The sequence below is a fragment of the Ixodes scapularis genome, unplaced genomic scaffold (genome assembly GCF_016920785.2).
Source record: "Ixodes scapularis isolate PalLabHiFi unplaced genomic scaffold, ASM1692078v2 PGA_scaffold13__105_contigs__length_92229423, whole genome shotgun sequence".
NCBI classification, from domain to species: Eukaryota; Metazoa; Arthropoda; class Arachnida; order Ixodida; family Ixodidae; genus Ixodes; species Ixodes scapularis.
This window is the reverse complement of record NW_024609839.1, coordinates 35,640,449-35,663,153: the sequence shown is the minus strand read 5'-3', so window position 1 is coordinate 35,663,153 and position 22,705 is coordinate 35,640,449. Positions and strand designations below refer to the sequence as shown.

General features: G+C 47.5%; 2 protein-coding genes and 2 long non-coding RNA genes across 4 annotated transcripts; 2 read left to right on the top strand and 2 right to left on the bottom strand.

Moving 5' to 3' along the window:
- Window positions 1-406: 406 nt before the first annotated feature.
- Window positions 407-2,085, bottom strand: LOC120839827. The gene is made up of 3 exons (XR_005715397.2): window positions 1,885-2,085; window positions 1,666-1,769; window positions 407-570 (listed from the first exon to the last, which is right to left on the bottom strand). It is a non-coding gene; the product is annotated as an uncharacterized LOC120839827 (long non-coding RNA).
- Window positions 2,086-5,324: 3,239 nt separating this feature from the next.
- On the top strand, window positions 5,325-9,305 carry LOC115309577 (putative nuclease HARBI1). The gene is made up of 4 exons (XM_040500852.1): window positions 5,325-5,706; window positions 6,859-7,128; window positions 7,957-8,278; window positions 9,302-9,305. The coding sequence occupies exons 1-4, from the start codon at window positions 5,325-5,327 to the stop codon at window positions 9,303-9,305; spliced, it is 978 nt and encodes a 325-aa protein (XP_040356786.1).
- A 371-nt stretch (window positions 9,306-9,676) lies between these two features.
- On the bottom strand, window positions 9,677-11,844 carry LOC115309578. The gene is made up of 4 exons (XM_040500851.2): window positions 11,532-11,844; window positions 11,415-11,446; window positions 10,470-10,649; window positions 9,677-9,864 (listed from the first exon to the last, which is right to left on the bottom strand). The coding sequence occupies exons 1-4, from the start codon at window positions 11,609-11,611 to the stop codon at window positions 9,677-9,679; spliced, it is 480 nt and encodes a 159-aa protein (XP_040356785.1). The 5' UTR covers window positions 11,612-11,844.
- A 5,646-nt stretch (window positions 11,845-17,490) lies between these two features.
- LOC120839828 lies at window positions 17,491-18,063 on the top strand. Its single transcript, XR_005715398.2, has 3 exons — window positions 17,491-17,535; window positions 17,603-17,775; window positions 17,984-18,063. It is a non-coding gene; the product is annotated as an uncharacterized LOC120839828 (long non-coding RNA).
- Window positions 18,064-22,705: the final 4,642 nt, after the last annotated feature.

Sequence of the window (22,705 nt, the reverse complement as noted above, 5' to 3'; positions counted from 1 at the left end):
AAGCGCTAACATAGCGGCAATGATGTAGTGGGGAAGCTTACAGGCCTAGTAAACAATTATACACATACTGGGGAATGCCTGGCAGATATTCAGGTATGAATACATGCTCAGATCTACAAAATATTTTAGGAGAAGATACAAACTGCAAATTAGTAGTCTTTCTTAGAAAACACATTGACGTATCTTAATCACAGTGCTAAAACCCATAAAAACACTTGATTACAATTATTTTAATAAAAAAAAGTTCTAAATATGTACATGACACCAGCAGTCATAACTTTGATTTAGTTCATCGCAAGCTATATCTCTCTGGCAGCAAACGAAGACAAACCTTTTAACTGTGCAGTGAACCAGAATTAATACAATACGACGAAGCTTCCGTATACCACTTTAAAATAACCACAAACAACGCTTTTCAGATTAGTATGTTTTGCTATAAAAGGCTTATTATAAAGCCATAGTCCTTACAGTATATTATAAAGCTTTTAGTCTTGCTGCATCCAGTTGTGGCTTTGCTTAGCCTTTGTGCGGTTTGAAGGTCTGCCGGTTACAATTCGCCAAGGAGGCCATCTGTGGCGGAGATAATTACCTAACCTTACCGGATGAACATTGATTCCCTCTTCTATTTGAGAACTTTCGTGTGTGAAGTCTTGTTGAGCCACATGCCATTGCCAATGCACACATAGAAGACATAAACTTCAGTTCATCTTTGAAGCAGCACTATGTACAGGAAATTTACCAGCGCAATATTCGTGACTCCAGCGAAATCGACGCCGCGTAGCGGCAGCGCCGAGAAGCTCAGGAGAGGAGGTTGTCCCGACTCTGTCGTCTGCTATCGCTGCTTGGTTCTCGTAGGCAGCATAGAAACAAACATTGGTTCCAGTAATTATTTTAATGATTCCACCGGGTCCTTCCTACGCACTGAGTAGGCGAACGTTTCTAGGGTCGAAAAATCGCTTTGCACTCAAGTGTAACACCGATTTTGCGCTGCAGTGCAGGAATTTGTGATGGTCCGCATGCTGAACAACGAAAACAACCTTCTTTCGTCCGAATTTTGCCTGAGCAGCGCCGTCTATAGTTCGCTGGGGTCTCGAATAACCTGGACTGGGATTGAAAACAGGGGTCCTATTTGTCAACGGCATGCCTCAAAATTAATTTTGTTGATGAAAAGAAAAAATTGTAGCAATATTTACGCGGCAAAACGCAATTTGAGTTTGGCACAAAACCGAACCGGTGTAACTAGCAGGTATCCTTCTTACCTCATTACTGTCAGAGTTAACGGTTTGAATGATTCGACGTGATCCCTCACCCTCCTCCTCTTCTTCATCTCCTCTCTCTCCCCCAACGAACTAACAAACAAACGAACACGCACGCACGCACGCACGCGCGCACACACACACACACACACACATACCTCTTCTCCAAATAGACACAGACTGCGCCACACCTTGACAGATATAATTCATTCTAACCTGAAGCCTATCAGCACAGAAAAAATGTTAAAACACATAACCTTTACCTAGTTTCTGGGCATATGAAAACAAACACACGGCACCCCTATCGATGAAATTCCTTGTACTTGTGGCGGCATAACTAAAGAAAATCTCAAATTTAAAATACGTCTTATGAATTACTTCGCAAGCGCGAAAATGAAATTACAATTACCTGTCTCATACAAGCTTCCTCCAGCCCTCCCGGGCAGTCACTCATCTCGTTGGAGGTACTAGCACCCGCTTACTGTCACTGGGTTTCCGAGTCACTCTGCGATCCTGAAACAACCGGCGCCGAGAGTTACTCCCACATATTGTGCTTAAAGCTGCAATTTTTAACTTAAAGGAGATGGTCACTAGACTGGGCACAACGCGTGTGGAGACTAGAACTTACCAAACAACTTTAGGATCCGCGCCTTGAAGAAGTCCGATTCTGTTTCGTCACAAGGCTTGACGGGCAGAAATTTGAGATGATATGTGGCTCATGGTCGTCCTCAAGACGTACGCTTGCATAATCGTTCGTAAAATTCCGGCCGCTCAACTGGTCTCGACTCTGCAACGTGCTTCAAGCGGTTAGACTTCCCGCGAACGTTGCTTCGGCTAACTCTCTAGCCACCATACTTCGGCAGCTTCGGTGGCTTCGGTTCTTCTTCCACGCTTCCTTGTCCTCCGGCCGGACCGTTCGGTTTATCACGTCGGACCACTTCCTGACGCAGGGGATGTATCACGTGACTATAATACTTCGTATTTTAACTCTTGTTTTTGTTTGCTGAAGTAAACGAATACTTAAAAAATTTACTTATTGACCTTAATTTAGCAAAAAATTTGCATAAATTGCACTTTGAAAACTTATTTTGGTTTTATATGTCATGCGGGTGCATGCGGGTGACCCCACTGTTCACTCTATTGACTCCAGCTCACTCTATATTGTCACGTGGTGTAACCCGCAAGCCCGCAAGCCATACCGCAAGTGTGACTGATGCACTTAAGAAAATAATAAACGTTTCTAAAAATTATGGTATTACTTAATTGTCAAATATAAATACTGAATATATATTAAACTTATAACGGAGTAATTTTATTTGTCATTTTAATTAGAAAATTGCATTCGCTGCGGGACGACGTCGGCGCGAATTTTAAAATTTGGATTTGAGACACGTAAGGTGTCGCGCTGTGCGACCATGAACCCAAACAAAAAAAATATATTTGGAGCCACTAAGTATACCCAGCTTGCCAAGGACAACAGTCCTGAGACGAAGTTGTGTCCTGAAAAATGCTACAACAGGCCAGGGACCAGAACCGACGTCGTCGACAGCAGTTTCTGTAAGCTCGGTTGTCTCGGAACACGGTGAGACAAAAACTCCCCGTGAACTAAGTAGTACCAATGAAACCAGAAGCGGTCACAGTACTGGGCCAGTTAGTGAAGACACAAGTGATAAAATTGTGAAAGTGACGGGAGATTTGAAGACCAATTTCCTGTCCAAGTTTCCGAAAAGGCTACTGCCAAAGACGAATGTAACGAGTCTGACGTACCCTGTTTCGGCTGGCCCTCATTGTAATTGGACGCAAAATGAAGGGCTTTTGAATCTCGTAAACTTCATTGCTGGAGTGTACACTCTTCCCGGCATTAAGGAAAACTACAACATTGGGAAGCCAGAAGCCAAACTAAAGGCCCAAACTGCCAACAAGCGCGTAAAATGCCTTTCAAAAAGGAACTTCCTTGCTCAACTACAAAGTGGAAAGCGCTGCCTAACACTTACTGTGCGTGAAACAAGGTGCACTCATAATTTCGGGAAGGTCATCCTTATTTCGTGTGTGTGTGTGTGCGCGCGCATTTTATGCGCTTTTTTTTTTAATGACTTCTATGGTGTTAATAATTATTGGATGTTATTCGGCACTACCGGCTTTTCTTTTCTGTTAACGAGCGCGTAGCCTCTGCTAGGGCTCAAACAGGATACGTTCACATGGCAAAATGGAAGCCTGAAGTATCGGATTTTTTCACCAACTCCGCCAAAGTTTTAAAGTACCGACGTCGGAAGTCGGAGAGCTTTGGACCAATCGTGGAAGATGATAATAGGATTTTTGAGTCAGTGTTATTCTGTTTTTGACCCGGTTTTACTCTGATTTGCTCGGTTCTGGAGCGAAATTTATACAAAAACCAGAAGGTTCCACTCCGAAACCAGGTAGAACTGAATAAAGCGGAGCAAAGTCTAATGTGAATACATAATCCAGTTGGTGCAATCGTTTACGCTATTACTGTTACTGAGACATCCTGGAAAACAAAAGGACAGAATACACCGCTAAAACTGCAGAGTTCCGATGATACCTGAATTTCGTGGCTTGCCTATATATAATTATTCATGAATCTTGTGCATACTATGTGCACACACAATGTTCCCGCTCCCTATAGTTTTTTTTAATGTTTTACTGGCAGCCGCATGTTTTATAATACGAAGGAGGACAGTACGTAATCAGGAAATTCTAAAACACGTGACAAAAAAGAGTTCATATTCACTTTATTAACTGAATGTTTTATTTAATTAGTGTCTACATGGCCCAACCCAAGTTATATAGCTAAAAAAATGTTTATTTGACAGAGAGGAACTCATCGGGCACGCACGTATCTGCACGGGGGGGGGGGGGGGAACCATGGGACCCCCCCCCCCTCCTCCCAAACCTTTCATTTGGTGGGGCCTCCTTCCCCCCTCCCCCTCATACAGTATTTTGTCATGGGCGCATCAAAATCCTGGCTGCGTGCCTGCCATCGGGGTATATTTGCGGCAAAAATTATTTTCCTGTGCTCAAAACATAAAACTTTAGTATATAACAACTCTAATTTCTCCACTAAGCATACTGTTTAACCTGATAGATGCCCACTTAATAGATTTTATGTTCTGTATTCCCAGTCGACCATTAAAAGTTCTCGATCCGAAATGCATCCCATTTGACCAGTGAAGCTTTCAGTTTAACCAGTACAACTTGTTATTGATCCTATTGAAGGACCAATAGGCACTTGTATTCCGGACCAGAAAACACTCGTGTTGTTCCCATAGAAGTTTCTATCTTGTCCCATAGAAGTTCCTGCTTGTCCCACAGAAGTTCCTAATGGTACAAGAGAAGTCTGTATTGGTACGATATAACTTGTTATCGGCCCAGTAGAAATGCCCATCGGTACGATGAAATCCTATTGATCGCATAAAAATCTCTATCGGTCCTATAGAAAATTTTTGCAAGGGTGTGCTAATTTGGCGATTGAGCATTGTCACTGCCATACTGCACCGAGTTCACTTCTCTGCAGTGCATGGCTCTTTGCTATCTCCCGTACAATGGCTCTGCCACATAGCGCCACTGGCTGCAATGAGCGGTAATGAGCAAACTGAGTGTCGTGCACATTGACACAATTGGCATCATGGCGCTTGCCCCCTAAAGTTGACTTTTCCTCAACCGATTCTTTGGCCTTCCCCCGTGCTGCGGCTTCTCTGCAGCATTTCCAGTTGCACCAATGTGCAAAACATCGAATTTTCTCATCGGCGCCAATTGCACATTCATGCTCATAGGCTTTGGCTATGCATTTCAATTGGAACAGGCCTGCCATTTCCAGCAGGGTACGCTGTCCCCCCGCCGTACCTACGCTTTCCCGGCGGTGGCCAGAGGCCAGATTTACGAAGCGAACTTACGAACAAAAAAGTACTTACGACAAAACCTGAGAACAAATCCGAATTCACGAAACGAAATGTTCGTAACTTTTGCGTGGTTTACGAACGAATCCTACGACAGCCTCCGAGCTGTCTTACGAACTTTTCTTCCAACATGGCTGCCTATATCGGTTGGTTGATGCGCCTCGACGGACAGAGGGCTTTGAGGCGCGAGCGGGTGTTCCGCCCTCGGATTACGGTGAACGACGTGCCGGAGCACATTTTAGAACGATACTACCGCCTGCCGAAGGAGGCCGTGCTTCGGCTGTGCGACGTGGTCGCCTCAACTCTTCGTCGGCCGACAAAGCGGAGTTGTGCACTGCCGGTCGACGTGCAGGTGCTGGTGGCGCTACGCTTTTACGCGAGCGGTAGCTTCCAATCCGTGGTAGGCGAGGTGCGACACCTGAGCCAGGCGAGTACCTCACGAATCGTCAACAACGTGAGCCAGGCCCTCGTCCTGATAGCCGGGGAGGCGATTTGCTTCCCAACGTCACGGCGAGCAGCGTCCCTCACTTCGATCGGTGAGTATACTACGGCGTTAGCAAAGGCGTTATTCCGCCGGCGCAAACGTAACCGATTGCGAGCATATTAGTCGCTGTTCTACAAACGCGCTAAATATAATAGCATGACGGGAGTGCGTATGCCTACCGTCACTTGATATCAATCCAGGCGCGAAGTCCACCGCCGCTCATGTGTACGCGCAGACACTAAAAATATCTATCTTGACTACCAAAGCAAATAGCTGAACCGCATGTAAACGATTTAGCGAGCGATGAGACGAGCGACGGAGAATTCTCACCGCCGCTCGTCGGGTCGTTCTGTTTTTGTTTTCTAGAAATGTAGCTCATCGCCTTGGTCGCTTGCTCCCGTCTCTTTGATCTAGTGTGCTCCGTCGCGTGACTGACCAAGCGCGGACTACGAAGAACAAACACGACAGGACAGTGCTGTTATTGAAGCATTGTCCTGTCGTGTTTGTTCTTCATAGTCCGGGTTTTCTGAGCTGTTTTTCCAATCAGGTATTACAAGTCCACTGAGCACAGAGTCCTGTGCATACAAGAAACGAGACTGCCTTTCTCGAGCATGCCAGTTTTTGCATTATTACTTAGGGGCATATCACGAGGTTGTATACACCATTTATGGCACTAATAGTTTTCACATGCTGAGCATGCAATTATACCTTGTCTCAGCATAACTTGATAACGAGCGAATGCTACGGCTTTCTTCAGCCAACCTAAGCAACAATGCGAAGCATACAATTCCTCTTCATGGAAGGAGTACCGATATATTGTCACATGCCTCGCACCGGGCTGCCCTTGTAGCTCCTAGGCAAAGCGCCTTCCTGCAGATGCCCAGGTGGCGGGTTGGCTAAGGTCCCTGCAATATCTCGGAGGCTTATTGCACAGAAGGAGGCGTGCCATTAGCCAAAGTTTTGTTTGCATATCAAAAGATCCCCACGTGGCCAGAATGGACTCTCAGTACTCCACTGGGCCGTGTCAGATGCCCTTCATTGGTTTGGCATGTAAACCCTCAAATTTACATGCCCGCACCGACATTGTGATTGGCTTGCTAAGGTCACGGCATTATCTATTCACCATGTTGTGGTGAAATCAAGTGTATGAGGATTACGGTTGTATCATACTTGCATGTCTGTTTTCTTTTAACTCATTCTACAGGTTTCCTCGGGATCGCTGGCTTCCCACGGGTGCTCGGCTGCATAGACGGCACCCATGTGGCCATCAAGGTGTCCAAGGAGGACAAACCAGTTTACCTCAACCGCAATGGATACACTTCGATTAACGTCCAGGCTGTGTGTGATGCCAACAACGTAGTGACCCTGCTGACTGTCAAGTGGCCTGGCAGCACCCACGACAGTTTTATGTGGAGGAATTGTGACCTCTATGAGAAGTTCTGTGCTGGCACTGCCCCTGATGGCTGGCTGCTTGGTAAGTTTCTACTGAAAGGGTGCAGTAGAACATTGCTGCACACAAAGAAAACCTAATATAAAGGCAACAATTTGCACTATGACTGTAAGAGACATCGTCCAGTAGTCTTAAATTTTTGGGAATGTGCTCCGAAAGCAGTAATGATCAAAATGCATTTCTTTGCAGTTTTGTTTTGTATTGACAATTCAAGATTGCAGCGCCACACTATACTTGGCTTGCACCGATGTCACTACAGACACCATGTTGATGGCCACAAACACTATTCTCTCTCAGTGGTGGCCACAAATACTGCGTTCTCTTTCTCTTTCCGTTCTGGATAAGTGGGTAAGGGGGAGGATTGCTTTTGTGTGTGAAGTTCGGGGTAAAAGGTAATTCCTGACGGGGACAAAGGCGAGTTTGAGGGGAACCTCATCTATAGTCGGTGACAGGTCAAGAATGAAGCGGAAGTTCCTCCCACCTCTTTCCACCCTAGTAAAGTGAACGCCAGAGAGGAGGTGACCTTCTCTCTAACGTTCGCTCCGCTGAAGTGGAAAGGGGTGGGAGGAGCTTCCACTTCGTTCTTGACCTGTCACCGGCTGTAGGTCATGATGCCTCAGCGAGCCAACAGGATGTAGTGGTCGGAACGACTCCCAGTGTGGTCTCGTGACGTCACATGCAAGCCACATATATATGTATATGTGCCATGTATACACAAGTATTTATTGCAGAAACCATGGCCACATATATATGTATATGTGCCATGTATACACAAGTATTTATTGCAGAAACCATGACAGTCAAATGTGGTGACATGAAATTACTATTCAAGCCTGTCTTTGCATAATGCAGGGGATGCTGGCTACTCCGTGCAGCCCTGGCTAATGACCCCAATCAGGGCACCGAAGGATGAACCGGAGGAAGAGTACAACGAGGCGCTGACGAAGACCCGACAGGTCATTGAGCGAACGTTTGGACTCCTCAAGTCCAGATTCAGGTGCCTGGACAAATCTGGAGGAGTACTCCAGTACAAGCCTCAGATCTGCTGCCGCATCACTGTGGCCTGCGTAGTTTTACACAACTACTGCATGCGCCACCATGTGTCCTTCAACGAACCACTAGGTAATATAATAGGCCCTTTCCACAATTTAAGCGCTCCTGGCAGCAAGGCAGTGTATTTGGGGTTTCAAAAGACCAATCTCACTGTCGAAATGCGCTATGCCACTACTTCCGCAGTGTGTAAAGAAAAATTTAGTTTTGTTTACGCATGGCATTGCAAAGCACCAGATGGCACACACAGCGGTCTCTCACTGTGAGCTAGTTATGGCGATGTCACTTATGCAGAGGGTTTTGTGAGCTCGGTCTATTGGTCAACTACTGTTCACGGCATTGTGTTGCAAGCAAATGCATTGCTTGCATTGCTCAAATATGCAGAAATGTATAAACCTGTAGGCATTGCTGAACACGGTACACCAGCAAACTGGAAATTTGTGCCTATTGTGTCCGCAGCGAAAAAAGAATCAGCAACGACTGGGAAAGTAGGAAGATCATGGTACATTATTGCTCAGGAAAGCTAATTGTTATATTCTTCTTTCATTGTATACGACATACACTGTCGTTTCAGTCATTCAGAATGCGATGAACGTTAAGTGTCTGAACCAGGCCTCGTGTAAACAAGCAAGCTCGGCGTTTGGACATAGCGGTTGTCACAGCACATGTTGGCTTCGTTGCAGATAACCAACTTAGCCAGCAAAGTATGACTGCAAGCCTGGGGTTTTTAATTTGCACTAAAATGTTCATCTAGATTGAAACGGGCAGAGGTGGGGATCAACCCCACGATTCTAAGATTCTGAACAGATTAATGTGCAGAATCCCCAATGATTGCACATATCAGGCACTATTCAGTCACCCGACATCCACAGCTCTCAAAAATAATCTCGCAAGGGAACAAAAGCATATGGAAATGGAATAATCCCTATCTATGAGTGTGCATTTTGTCTGAGCTTTGGAAAGCTATCTGCTAAAAGTGCTAAAAGCAAGGTACCCTTGAAGTGCTCACGAGAATGAAGCCATTTCTTTCTTTGTTTACCAGCTAACAGAGTTTGTGTAGTTGGGTGCCAGCTAACACGTTATACACAACTGACATTCCGAGTTAATATAACTAGGAAAGCTTTAATGATTCTTTTTTTGTTTGCAGTTGACTTATCCGAGGACGAGGAGGAAGAGGAGGAGGAGGAGGAGGAGGAGGAGGACGACGACGACGACGACGATAGTGTTCAACCCACGGCAACAGCAAGAACTCGTAGGGCACGGCCCATGGCAGTGGGTGCATCTGTGAGAGATGCACTTGTTCGCCATGATTTCACTTAGAAGGACAGTGAGGTTGTTCTGAATTTTTTTTTATAATGTGCGTTCTTGAAGATTTTGGGTCACACATGCGACAATGGTATAATAAAGTTCCCCCCAGTGTCATGTGCTTTGCTCTGGCATTGTTATCAGCTCACTGGGCCATTAGAGTCTGCTGTTATGCAAGATACTATGTTGATATGGGGCGTAGTACATCGTTTATTCCTCAGGAAGACTTGTCGTCAAAGTGTACACCATATTTGTGAGCCTTCAGCGACACCAATTGCTGGTGCGTCACTAGGAGCTGCTGCTGCGTTGCCAGCAGGCCCTGCTGTGCACTGACCAGCAAGTCAAGCTTCTCCAATATTGCCCTTTGTGACTTCAAGATGTCGTGGCCAACCTCGTCGTTGCTGCCTGATGGGGTGGAATAAGGATGAAAGTTTTGTTAACAGAATGCACACATGTACGTGACAGGTACGCATACGGCACATTGATACTTTTGCCCTATGTTGCAGGTGAAGGAAACCAGACTCTGAAATGCAAAAAAAGTCTACATTTTTATATAAGCTTTACCAAAACATTCGGTACTGGAGAAAATGAGACCTCAGCATGGCATATTTATTGGAACTGTTTTTGTTTACGTTCAGCTCACCAGTTTGGTTTGCTTGTTGCCACCATAGACACATGCCCAAGCCCATCACCTGAGGCGATTGAGGGCTGACATCATTTGTCTAATGTAATGTAAATGGCACCCGACACTTCGTTGCCATGATGGTGACAAACCAGGCTGCAGATCAAACTAGACCTCACCGGCAACATGGGGTCGAAGGTACCAACATGCCCTACTGACCTTCAAAATATTGTCTCGTCTTTTTTTGTTTCAGAATTTCTGAGAATAGCTTTCCTCGAGAAGTGGTCATGTTTAAGAATGAAAACATAGAACAGGAATAACCATCCACCTTTCCTAGCAAAGCTCATTTGCAGTGCGGCACGTTAAATTTGTGCTGTTCGACACTCACTCTGTCGAATCGTTGCGGGAGTGGTGGCAGGTCTCTCCGCAGTTGAGGCACTTGCAGCCCTCGCAACTGCAGCTCTTACCGCTGCAGGCCGGGCTGACCCAGGTCGCGCCGATCCTGGTCTTGCTGAGGCAGGCCGTGAGGCCGTGGCACACGCTGCTGGGTTTTCACCTCTGTTGGGGCCTTTGAAGTAGACAAAATATGATTGGCCCATTATATGCTCTGAGACTACCCTGTAATGACCGAAGCGCCACTGAGACACTACCTTAAACAACCAAACCATTCTATAACGCGTCTGAATGAGGTTAGGTGGAATCGTGACCTCGGTGTTTAACAGTGCACACCAGCAAAGTAGGGTTTTCTGGCATTTAGTGTTATTTAATATGTTGACAGAATTCCCAAACGCATTATCCTCAATATGCTCTCTCTCCCTAAACCAAAATATCCTTTTCCTTCGCTACTCTCTCCAAACCAAAATATCCTTTTCCTTCGCTACTCTCTCTCCAAACCTAAATATCCTCCTCCCTCTTTCCTTTCTCTCCCTGTAAGCCCAAGGGAGGAAGAACTTAGTTTGTAACTTGGGTTTACATTGGATGTAATGCCATGTGAGACTTAAAATAACTGGAAACGACTTCAACAACCCTGTTAGACTAAAAAAAGTAATCTTTTGTTGCCACTGACAATGCTCTATATTGTACAGAAAGCTATTAAAAAGGTGTTCGACAAGTCCGAATGCCACATTTTTTCTTAGTATAATGGTATGAAATAGTACCATATTAATAAGTTATTTGTGACTAGACTTTCACATGCATTAATTTCCTTTTGGAGGGCCAGACCTCAAACACTGCTCTGAATTTAATTACACGCTAACCGTACTATACATTTCACATGCTAAATACAAACATTTATATATCAACACTTGACCTTATTGTGGTTCATAATACTCACTCTGGTTGGAAAGGTCCCCCATATCCCCCAAGCTGTAATTGGAAGAGACAAGAGCACCTTTAACAATCATTTGCACCTGTATATGTCACTCCCTCACTGATCAAAATAAGAACTGACTTTGAGTGCACGGGCCAACCTTGGTCTGGAGCGCTGCTGGGTCCCGCTCCCGGATCCGCGACGAAAGCTGAGAGTACCATGATTATGTCAGGATTTTGTAACAAGCTGAAATATTGCGAACTTACATATGGGTGAAATAAACACCGAGCCGCGGTCGGCGGCAACTGCTTGGGGTGGTTCCCGAGCGTCTAGAAAGTTGAAAAGCAAATAGGATGACACTCAAGACGACGCAGTTTTCGATGGCTCCTAATGCCCGCAATGAGTGTCAATCGCACAGTGAAGCCTAGAAGTGCGGTAACGGAACGAATAATATTCCTTCCCGCAGCCGCGCGCTTGAACGCCAGCACCTCGGGCATTGATGAGCATTTAGCACTTACCAGACTGGCGTGCTGGGCGCACACCTATATCGAAGGCCCCTTCTATGCCCACGAGGGCATCTTCACTAAGGAGGCCTATGACGCGCTCCTCAGCCTCCGTCAAATCGGGTTCTCCCGGGCCGCCTCCCGTGGCGTTTTGGCTGCGCCGGACTGCAGCTCCTATGAATTGCGACAAGCTGGAATCACAGTGAGCTCCACACTACATACGTAAGTTAAGAGCGTAGAAATCGACCTTACCGCGGATTTTGTTGGCACTCTTGTAGTCGGCCCACTTTTGTTTTACGTCGGCGACCTCACGTCGGATCCCTGACACCGCGAATAGCGTCGCCGTGATGCGTTCCCACGCCCGCCGCTTGGCTTGGGAGCCGTGCGGGCCGTCTCCCTTCGCTTCGATTGCTCTCTTATTTTCTTCATATCCGTCCACCAAGGCGGTGATCTCGGACTCAGTAAAATTTGGCATCCGCAACTTCTTTGGTGCCGACATCGTGGAAGAGCGTAGCAGACAGCCTCTGTTTTGTGTCTGGCGCACGTGCTCTGCAGCCCGCCGTGGAAACGAGCTCTCTGATTGGCTGATCAGGTTGTTGTAGACGCTGTTGTCATAGCAACAGCCCGCTCTCGCTGTTGGCGAGACACCGGAAGTCGTCGTTTGCCCGCGAGAGAATTTCGCTTTCCTCCTCTCACTTAAGAACGCGTTCGTGAATACCGATTTCTCCTCTTCTTACGATGTTCTTAACTTACGAACTTCTTAGCTAAGTTGTCGTAGCCTAAGAAGCTCTTCGTGAATCTGGCCTCAGATTCACGAAGAGCTTCTTAGTTTACGACAACTTAGCTAAGAAGTTCGTAAGTTAAGAACATTGTAAGAAGAGGAGAAATCGGTATTCACGAACGCGTTCTTAAGTGAGAGGAGGAAAGCGACGTTGTCGTACGGAAAAACTAAAACTTACCGGTGCTTTTGCTATGGCGACGGCGTCTTCGGCAGCACGAACAACCAATCGGAGAGCTCGGCATTTGTTCGGAGCCGTTCGGAGCCGTTCGGAGCACGTGGATTTTTCATAACAAACACAGGCGGCCTTTCTGCCACCGCTGGTCTGGGGTTCGTATCCGTGCAGTAATATGTCGACGCTAACACGATTTAAACTCGCCGGAATGCCGAGGCCGGGATGCGTAACCATCCCCATTGACTGCTACGAACTCGATCGCTACCAAGTCAACACAACTGTCATCGTTGGTAAAAGACGGCTCGCAGTCGTTTGCAGAGCGACGTAGATGGGAACAAATTGCCGCGGCGTTTTTTGCGGCCTCGGAGATGCAGGAGCGAGCCGACGTTAAAAAAGATACGTTTAAACTATGACAGTGTAAGCAAGAGCCACGTAAATGCCTGTTCACACTACGGAACGGACGCGCGCGTTTGATCTAAGTGCTGGATTTGCGCTGTTGGACCGGGACCGGTCCTTTACAATTGCAACTCGATGCTGACGTGACACCCGGCGAAGAAAGGTTGGACCGGCATTGCGACCCACGAACTGTTGCAGCGATCGACTGTGAGGTGCAGTCGTGTCAGAATAAAATGGAATACAAATAACAAAGTGTACATACCATGTTGCGAAGGTAATCCATACGGCGTTTATTTGAGCTTGATATCACACAAAACAGAGATAGAATCGATGAGAGCCCCTTTTCGACGACAGCGTTCGTCACCGTTGCCTCGGAAAACAAGGAGATGACAAGAGGAAGAGATTGACCTCTTAGTCTAGAATTGAGGTCAGCGATCAAACTATATACGCGAAGGGTTCACAAGGGTCGCGCGGGCATATTCCATTCAGCACGCCAGCCGGTCGTGGGCAGACGGTCTTCGCCAAGGACCGTCAGATCATCGCTGCGCCGAGTCGGAGTGCCTGCTAGGCCTATCTGCCGATCGGTCGGAGTCCGTACTCGTGGCCCTTGGAGTTTTTCCCGGGTGTCTGTGGATCCAGCGTTCTTGTTAGTTCGTCGTGGTCTGTTTCAAGTACTTTTTACTTGTTTCTTGCTGCTTGAAGTCGGGACGCGTGAGAAGCGCACGTAGAAAAATAAACATCCGTTGGTTGTCGCGACCAACTGAGCGACGCTGTCGGCCATGCCAGCCATGCTGATTTGATCGTAAGAAGTGCGTAAGACAGCTTCGGAGCTGTCGCAGGATTTCGTCGTAACCTGCGCAAAACTTACGAAAATTTCGTTTCGTGAATACGGATTTGTTCTTAAGTTTTGTCTTACGCACATTTTTGGCGTAAGATCGTTTCGTGAATCTGGCCTTCGAACCTACTCCCTACGCAAGCGTCCGTTTCTCCGGCAACCGGGGGGGGGGGGGGGGGGGGGCATTTTCTGCTTTTAGTCAAGCGATGGCAGCCAATCCCTTGCGGCGGCGACCTTCACATCGGCTCTATATTAAAGAAACCTGGCAAACTAAAAAATACACGTGTTCTATTGAAATGAACAACTGATTTTCTAGTGGTTCCAGAAAATATTAGATGGAGTAAACTCGCATAAAAGGTTGGAACAACATGCGGGATGCGGATGAGCGCCTAGTTCAAATCACTGTCGCTGATGACGGCTCAAGAAACGGGGGGATGTGGCCTGTCATGCTCACTCTTCTTGCGTCGTGATTGGTTCCTCGGCGTTCTCATCGGCTAATGTGGCTATCTCATTGGCTGCGGAGCGATAATAAAAGGTTCCAGTCTTGCAGTACCCTGCGCTTCTTAAATTGTCAGTGACTATGGTTCAAACAACATGGACGACGGGAGCAGGCAACGCGTGACCGCGGCCCAGAGGGAGGAACTCGATACATTTATGTTCGAGAACCCCTCTCTGGTACGCGGTGCAACTGAGCTTAGCCCGGCCCTGTCCAGAGACGACAAAGTTCGTCTCTGGACCGAGCTAACCTTCCGGCTCAACTTCCTCGGGCCTCCGAGGAAGGAGCCGGAAGGTTAGAAACGCTACTGGGCCGTGCGGGTGTCGAAGGCGCGGGCGCGGGCAGCCGAGCTGGCGAAACAGGCGAGGTAATTTGCGTAGTCAACTCATAGTGTGGACCAAGCTATTGAATTACTTCCTTTACTCGCAGGCAAACTGGGGGAGGAGGCGGCCGGGTGCGCTCACTGGCGTCATCATTCGCACGTATTTTGACGCTGGTGGGCGAGGACTCGGCCTTGGGCGCTCCTGGGTTTTCCGTCCCGGCTTTTGAGGACGAGGCCGAGGTGAGTGCACACTTGAACATAACATATACTATTGCACATGTAGCTGTTCAATCCCAATGGGGAGGAGAATATCCGTGCAGGGTTTTATTATCAGAGAGCTAAGATGTATACCGCAGTGAAATGTGATAAATATGAATGCAGGGGCGGATGCAGGAATTTCCTGAGAGGGGGGGGGGGGGGGTCAGGTGTTGGTCAGCGTAACATATGCAGTGATGTGAATGGCCTAAGCCATTTTGGAGCACCTTTGGGAGCAGCCAAAACCGAGTTTTGGAGCAGAAAAAGTGACTTTTGGAGCAGCCGAAACAGTGTTTCGGAGCAACAAAAGCGACTTTGGAGCAGAAATTTTTAGAAAAATAAAAATATTCGTTTCAAGTGCTGGACAAACGAAGGGCACTTTGTGTTGTGTTGTGACGGAACTCGCTGCTTGTGTTTTTACTGCTGAGACATCCCAGAAGTGTACAGTGCTGTAGGCGTTGCCGAGCAATTCCGAAAAACCGTTTGCCACCGTCTTACTGGTTCCTGACGTGCCAGATTTTCGTCAAAATTAAGCAAGCGTAAAACAATAGATTGCAAGCGCCTAGCTGGTGCCTCTGTCATGCAATCATGTTCCCATGAACGTGAGGGCAACTTTGGCAGACTTGCAGTTGTACGTGCTTCGTCGTACGAGTGTAGACAACGGCTGTTCGATCGAAACCGAAACCACGCCACTCCGTTTCGTCGCCAACTGGTTCCTAAACGTTTATGCAAAATGTAACTGTCCAGCATACAACAAACAACAGACCAGCGGCACGTGCTTGCCAGGCTGGCAGGCGAGGTACAATATAAACACACATAAAAAAATAACCTGAGCGCATCGATGCAAGACATCACGAGCTAGAATCAAAAAAGTTCTTGGAGCGCTTTGTGCAACAACTGAACTCTAGAGAAATAAGCGCCCTGTGAGGGTTCACCGTGCAGACATTGCCTTCTTTGGTTTAGCTCACTTCCCTTCACCAACTTTCTTTCGCGGCAGTATTTTCATGTACTCCCTCTCGAAAGAAGGCCCACTGAGAGAAACCTAGGTAATCAATACTTCGGCACAAGTGTCTTTAGTTAAAGGGGGATTTTTGTAATAGCGTATGATTTAAACAATCATAGGAATGTTGATGAACATACGGTGGTACTTACGTTAGTTTAGAAAGCGCCATATCTGTAGCGACAAGGGGCAGCTACGCCCGACGTCGCGCGACCACAGTGACTGGCGGGCAGGGACCAAATATAGTTTTCCCACTGCCGTGGCTTCCAGGAGCGAGTGCTTCAGCTCATAAAGTAACCCCCGCCGCGCAAAAACGTGGTTTCATTTCACAGCATGACGGCTTGGCTTGTACCTGGTATGTTAGCATCGAAGAGTCCGCACACACCCGCGTTTATCATTAAAAAAAATTTAAAAATGCGCGAGACGAGATTTACGAGACGACGAGAGCACGAAAAGCGAAACGGAGTTAAAAACCATGCAAGAACAGATGGACGATTGATGCAGGGTACTGTAGTGTGTCGGGCGGCAGCTTACGTTACCTACCTCACGCATGCTCAATTACGGTGCTCCGTTCAGTTTCGCTTTTGAAAGGCGACCGAAATTGGTCCATTGGCGCAGGCTTGGCGCAACTTACCCATATTTTGGCAAAATGTAGCAGGATGTAGCAGGGTTAGCCCCTTGGCGCAGTTTGGCGCAATTGGCGCAGCAATCACATCACTGCATATGTTTAGGAACCCCCTCCTCCCCTCCCTTGTTTAACGCCCTAAATTTTACACATGCAGAAATCAAGAGGGGGGTCAGGACATCCGACGTACCCCCCTCTAAATCCGCCCCTGTGAATGTGAATATATGCATTAAAGGTACTGGCACTTTTTATAATTCAGCGAATTGGAGGGCGGATTAATTCATGCACGTAAAGGCAAAAGCTAAAACAAAAGAACTGACGAGAAAAAAACACTATATTGCAGTAATACTGGAGTTTCTAAGGCCAAAACATGTGTAGTTTTTGTGTAGTCCTTTTTCTTCTTGCTTTTGTGGTTGTTGCAACCCTCAGTTGTATTGTGTGCACACTGTGGTAAGATTCAATTTCTGTATCACAGAGGTACATTTTCGCAAAAACAGGGGAAGTGCAACCTTTTGAGCTGCTACTAGACATATTTGGGGAGTCAATCCTAGACATGAATGGCACTACCTCTGAAACAGTCAAATTTTGTTTCCCCTGAGTTGGAATGCAGCCTCAACAAACCCACTCTCAGTATCTAGAAAATGCAGACAAGTCCTGTGTGCTGACTAGAACTTATAAATTCCCTTCTGTGGGAGACCCGCAGAAGCCCAGGCAGGTCACGGGCAGCAGGCAGCCGAGCCGGTGCCCTCCACCTCACGGGGTGAGATCTCTTATGAAGACAACTAGGATTGTTTGATATGACAGAAGCATTCTTTGTTTCCTGGCAGATGTGAGGCCACCTGCAAGGCCCCGGGTGCGGCCCACGGCGCCTCGTGCCACCCCCCGAATGTCGAGGCAGGAGCGGCGCGACGAGGCTGCCATGCAGGCTGTCGCCAACCAGACTCTCCAGCTGCAGGAGAACGAGACGAGGGACGCGCGGGACATCGAGTTCCAAGGCCAGGTATTGACTCAAACATAGAACTCCGTAACATGACTAAATAGTTACGAGTTTAACAAAGATGCCACTGTGAAAGTGGGACTGCAGCAGAGGGCAATGGAGATCCAGAAAAGCATAATGCAAACCGAACTGTGACATATGCAAGGTTTTCACGCCCTCCGCGTGTCTAGAAATATGTTGTTGCTGCGCTTTAAATGCCCCGTCTTTCCAGCTCCTGCGTTCCATCGAGACCCTCAGCCACCGCATGGAGGCTGTTGCGGAGTCGAACCAGGAGCAAGCTCGTGCCACACAGGCGGTGTCCCTGGAACTCCAAAACACGACCCGCGTGCTCGTCGAGGTCGTTATGCTGCTGACTGCCGAGAGAAGTCGAGCCCTGGGAAGCCAAGACCTGCCGAGCCCTGCCCAGCCACCCCTCCAGCCCAGCCAAGTCCAGCCCCGCCCCGCCGAGGGCCCCGCCGAGCCCCGCCCCGCGGAGCCCAGCCACGCCGAGCCCAGCACCGCCGAGTCAAGCCACATATAATTTAGTTTAGTGGACGATCATTTTATGTGCCAAGCCAGTATTCATTTTTTTGTTTTTGTTTTGTTCTCCAGGCGGAGACAAGAAATATGTTCTTTTGTGCCACTGGTATGTGGCACAAAACAGTTGTTTATTGGAGTCACTATAACCAGTGAAGCAAGTTAGTAATATGCTCTTGGCAACAGGCATGACAGATATATGCTAAAACTAGCCATTCCTCAAGTTTGTAGGACAGCAATATGTAGTGTGTGCTTTTTCATCAAAGGTGCCAAGTGGCTTGTGCCATGGGAATTTTATACTTGTAGTTTTCTTCCGCCTGAAACTAGCCTCTGGGTTTGCGATTTTTCTTATATCGCAATAAAGTGGAGATTTGGACCAGTTGGTTCATGGCAAACAAATAAAGTGCTGAAAAAAACACAGGGACGCAGACGAAGGGAAACAGGACAAGGCGCACTCTCAACAGAAGTTGAATTTAACTCCAGTTGAGAGTGCGTCTTGTCCTGTTTCCCTTCGTCTGTGTCCCTGTGTTTTTTTGTTTTTTTTTGTTTGTTTGTTTTTTTATATCATTGTTGATCTCAACCTGCCTCAGCTATGGAATCTGTCATGCTTCCATGTGTGACAAAACACAAACGAAATGATAGTGTGCTGAATTAAGTGAGGTGTGAAATAATGTCTGTGATATATCCTTCATAATGACAAAGAATTTATACGGCGTTTACTAGTCCATGCTCAATTTCACTTTAAAGAAAGTATTGCAACCTGTGTTTTCAAACATGTTTATTTCTCACGTTACGGCATTGTTATAAAAAAAGAAAGCACTTTCAAAGACAAACTGCTTGTTTTCTTTATACATTCAAACTGACACAAATCCAATATGCGATTATTGAGTAATACACCTGGCTCTGTGGTAGCCATAATAGATTGTAAAATGGAGCAGGGCAATGGAAATTTAGAGAAAATGAATCAATGTCCAAACCCGATGCAAACAATATATTGCACTAACAGAAGCAAGACGGGTCTCACCAGTAGCCTCATTGAGTTCTCCGTTTCCTACAAGGGCGAGCCAGATGCCCCGTTGGCTAGCTAAATAACCCTACAAAACCTTCTGTTATTGTCCCACGGATTTTATGCACCCTGCTTGCAAATTAAAAAAAGGCTCTATCAACATCACCGTGATGCACCGAATAGCTTTTCGGAGGCAGTTCTACATGCCCGTAAAGGTAACACGGTGGTTGTGCGATGAACTGCGCAAAGCGTTGGAATTGACACTGTGGAGCTTATGGACGGCCATGACTGGAGCAACAACTGAAGCACATACTGCCACGGGGGGGGGGGGGGGGGCTTCTCTGGTGGCGAGGGCGTCAGTCGAGGTGAGGACAACGAGGGGTTCGCTGTCGCCGGTGGCGTCCCTGATGGGCGGGACTTGCGTTGTGGCGACGGACTCCTTGGCGCTGGTGGTGTCCCTGGTGGGCCCGACTGCCATCATGGCTTGCGTGGGGCTCCGGGAAGGCACGGCTGTGGCGGGATCGGAACTGGGCAACAAGGCGCTGCCTCAGAGCCCTGCCCCTGTCCGAGAGGCTGACCCGAGGGTGGGCAGGAGCCAGCCTCTCGTCCTCCGCGACTGACCCCTCCGAGCTCGGCCCAGACTCCAACCCTGGCTCGTCAGGGTCAGAGTCTGGCTCCGGTTCTGGCTCCTTCGATGAAAGGCAGATATTGTGGAGCACTGCACACGCCGATATAATGACGGTGGCTGTTGTGGGATGATAAAACAGAGCCCGGTGCCTTTGCAGACACCGGAATCTGCACTTCAACAGCCCAATGCAGCGCTCCACAACGGACCTCATCGAAGAATGTGCCTTATTAAACCGGCCGCATGCGGTGGAGGTCGCGTGGAATCCAGGGACAGGGGTGATGAGCCAAGGCTCCAAGGCATAGCCGCTGTCACCTGCACATTCAGAGAAGGAAATGTATGATATTAATGCAGTTCTCTCTAACAGAATACTTCAACAAAATTTGAAATGTAACCGTCATGTTCAGAAATAGGCTGAACATGATCCACAATACCCGTAAATGACAATCGCACATTTCTCTTTTGAGCCTTATGGCTATATTTTTCGTTATAAACAGGCCACACTGGCAAGCGCTCGGAGAGCAGCCACCAGAGAGCACGTCACATCCTGTGCAATTGTGATGTAGTTTCTCTTGGGATGAGCAAAGCTGCGGCGAGGCAGACATCGTCAGGATGCCCTAGCTGTTCAAGCAACAAAAGCGGTCGAAGCATGCCAGCGATGAGGCCACCGCAACAAACCCCAAAGCTGCTTTTGTGTGAATTTTGAGTGACGGGTTAATCTTCTATAATCTTGGGACGCACAAAAGAGAGTCCCGTTGAGTGTGGAGTTCCTCCCTCCCCTTGTCTGTTCTGCTGGCCGTTGAGCTGTCAAGATGACGTCAGGTTCAAAACATGTATAGTTCTAGGCGAGACAGTTATCGTCACTACCTGTCAAGGCTCCTAGACATCTAGAAGATGCTCTTTCCTAATCGCCTAATTTTTTTTAATGCCTTTTTGTTTCTTTTTTAACAAGATATTGGCGTGTCCGATGTGATACTGCTCTTCTGAACACGTATAGACGAAAGAATAAGCACCGGAATTTTGTTGTAGTATCCCTTTAAAATTGTTGAAACTAAGCAAAGAAAGGCGCATGTTTGTAACCTTTCCCCCCTTTACTTGACAGCTGCGTCAGAGTGTTTCCAAGGAGACGTGTCACAGGTATGGCCAGAGTGCATGCCAGTTATCGATGTTCGGAACAGTATGGGTGATATTGTAGCTTATAAGTGGTGCAGAGCCCTCACGTACAGTGCCAACAAATGGAGTATGCTTACCGAGCAGAAACCTGCCGTCGTCTATCAGCCGGCCTTGCTCGAAGTTGCTCCGTGTTTCCCATTGCGAAGAGGCGAAAAGAACAACGAGACTCGTTCTTTTTTCAGACGAAACACCGAGGAAACAATACGTCAAAGTGTTGTCACTTCCGGTGGGGGCGGTTCGCCGTCTCCGCCCACATATTTGTAGGGAACTTTCGTCATTCGAGCCTCAACCAATCAGACACGATGTCGTCACTTCCGTTTCTTTTAGGAGAAACGAAACATTTGTCCAACATAGGTCCCCTGGTACACCTTGTCGTCTTCAACTACACCGCTAAAGTCCCCTACATCGTCGGAACTCACAACAGGCTGGGTCTTGTCGAGTAGAAATTCTACTAAAACATAAGGCATTGTAGAGCCCGGGCAGGACCGACAGGTTGGAGCAAGCGGGCAAACAAAACGAGTCGAGAGCGATCGTTCATGAAAGCTCGGCGAAGCAGCGAAGCCTCTATGGGTGAAGCGAAGTGGCGTGTTCGGTGGCGTTTCGGCGGGCTTCTGATCAAGGTTGTCGGTCGGCTGCGTGTCATATCTCTAATATCAGCGGTTTATGGGCTCACGTCCCGAAATCGTTTTCTTGTGCATAGATTATTTTTCGTATTCATAGATTTGACGAAATAGTGGTATCCGAACGAACTTTACGCCCTTTGACCGTACGTCTGTCTGCACGTCAAAGCTTTTTGACGTACAGTCAGAGACAATCGATGTACAATCAGAATCGCCACCAAGACATCTTGATGGCATTCCGCGGCGGCCGACTGCCACCAGGAAACCATCAGAAAGCCGACAAGTGGAGTCTGACTTGAGTTTGACTGTCGGTCAGAGTAACTTGTTGGCCAATCAGGCATGCTTGACGTACAGTCGGGCACAGTCAGCGGTCCACTAGAAAACATTGACTGCCAAACAGGGTTACATTGATGGATTTTTCCTTCGGGAGACCAATACAAAATTTCCTGTGCGATACATATTTTACGCAAGAGCACAAGCTGTCGCACCTTGCGTGCTTGCGTAATATACGTGTCGCACAGAAAAGTTTGTATTGGTCTCTGCCAGAGTGCCCATTTGGGAAAATTAAAAAGGTTCGGTATAATTTCTTTACTAATTACTTTCGAGTAGCTAACTTTTTAATCGGTGAATAGATATGTATTTTTTTTTTTTAATTGAAAACTTTCCGAGCATCATGAAAAAACTCTAAATTAACTTATTCTGTAAATATAGAAGGAACACACAGCTTTTTAACGTGTTCGAGGAAAACGCTAACTTTAGGCTCGTCCCTAGGTGGCCGCATTTTCTTATCTTCTGCGAGGGGAGGGGGGGGGGGGGGGGCAAAGTGGTAGTCGCGCGCCTCGGCCACGGGGGCCAGTGAAGGATTATCAGATCGCTTGCCCAGCACCTGCTTATCGCTGTGTCATGTTGGCAGACTCGATGCCTCTATAAGCGGCGCCCACAATAAACGAGGAATCTGTTTTTCTATGGAACTGCGTGTGCGGTAACCATTCT

Bases quoted from the DNA above. Each gene is read 5' to 3' on its own strand.
- LOC115309577 (XM_040500852.1), top strand. From the start codon at position 5,325: ATGCGCCTCGACGGACAGAGGGCTTTGAGGCGCGAGCGGGTGTTCCGC. The intron at 5,707-6,858 runs GTGAGTATACTA...CTCATTCTACAG, and splicing joins AGCGTCCCTCACTTCGATCG to GTTTCCTCGGGATCGCTGGC. The intron at 7,129-7,956 runs GTAAGTTTCTAC...TGCATAATGCAG, and splicing joins CCCTGATGGCTGGCTGCTTG to GGGATGCTGGCTACTCCGTG.
- LOC115309578 (XM_040500851.2), bottom strand. From the start codon at position 11,611: ATGGTACTCTCAGCTTTCGTCGCGGATCCGGGAGCGGGACCCAGCAGC. The intron at 11,447-11,531 runs GTCAGTTCTTAT...TTCCAATTACAG, and splicing joins GGTTGGCCCGTGCACTCAAA to CTTGGGGGATATGGGGGACC. The intron at 10,650-11,414 runs GTGAGTATTATG...TCTACTTCAAAG, and splicing joins GGGGGACCTTTCCAACCAGA to GCCCCAACAGAGGTGAAAAC.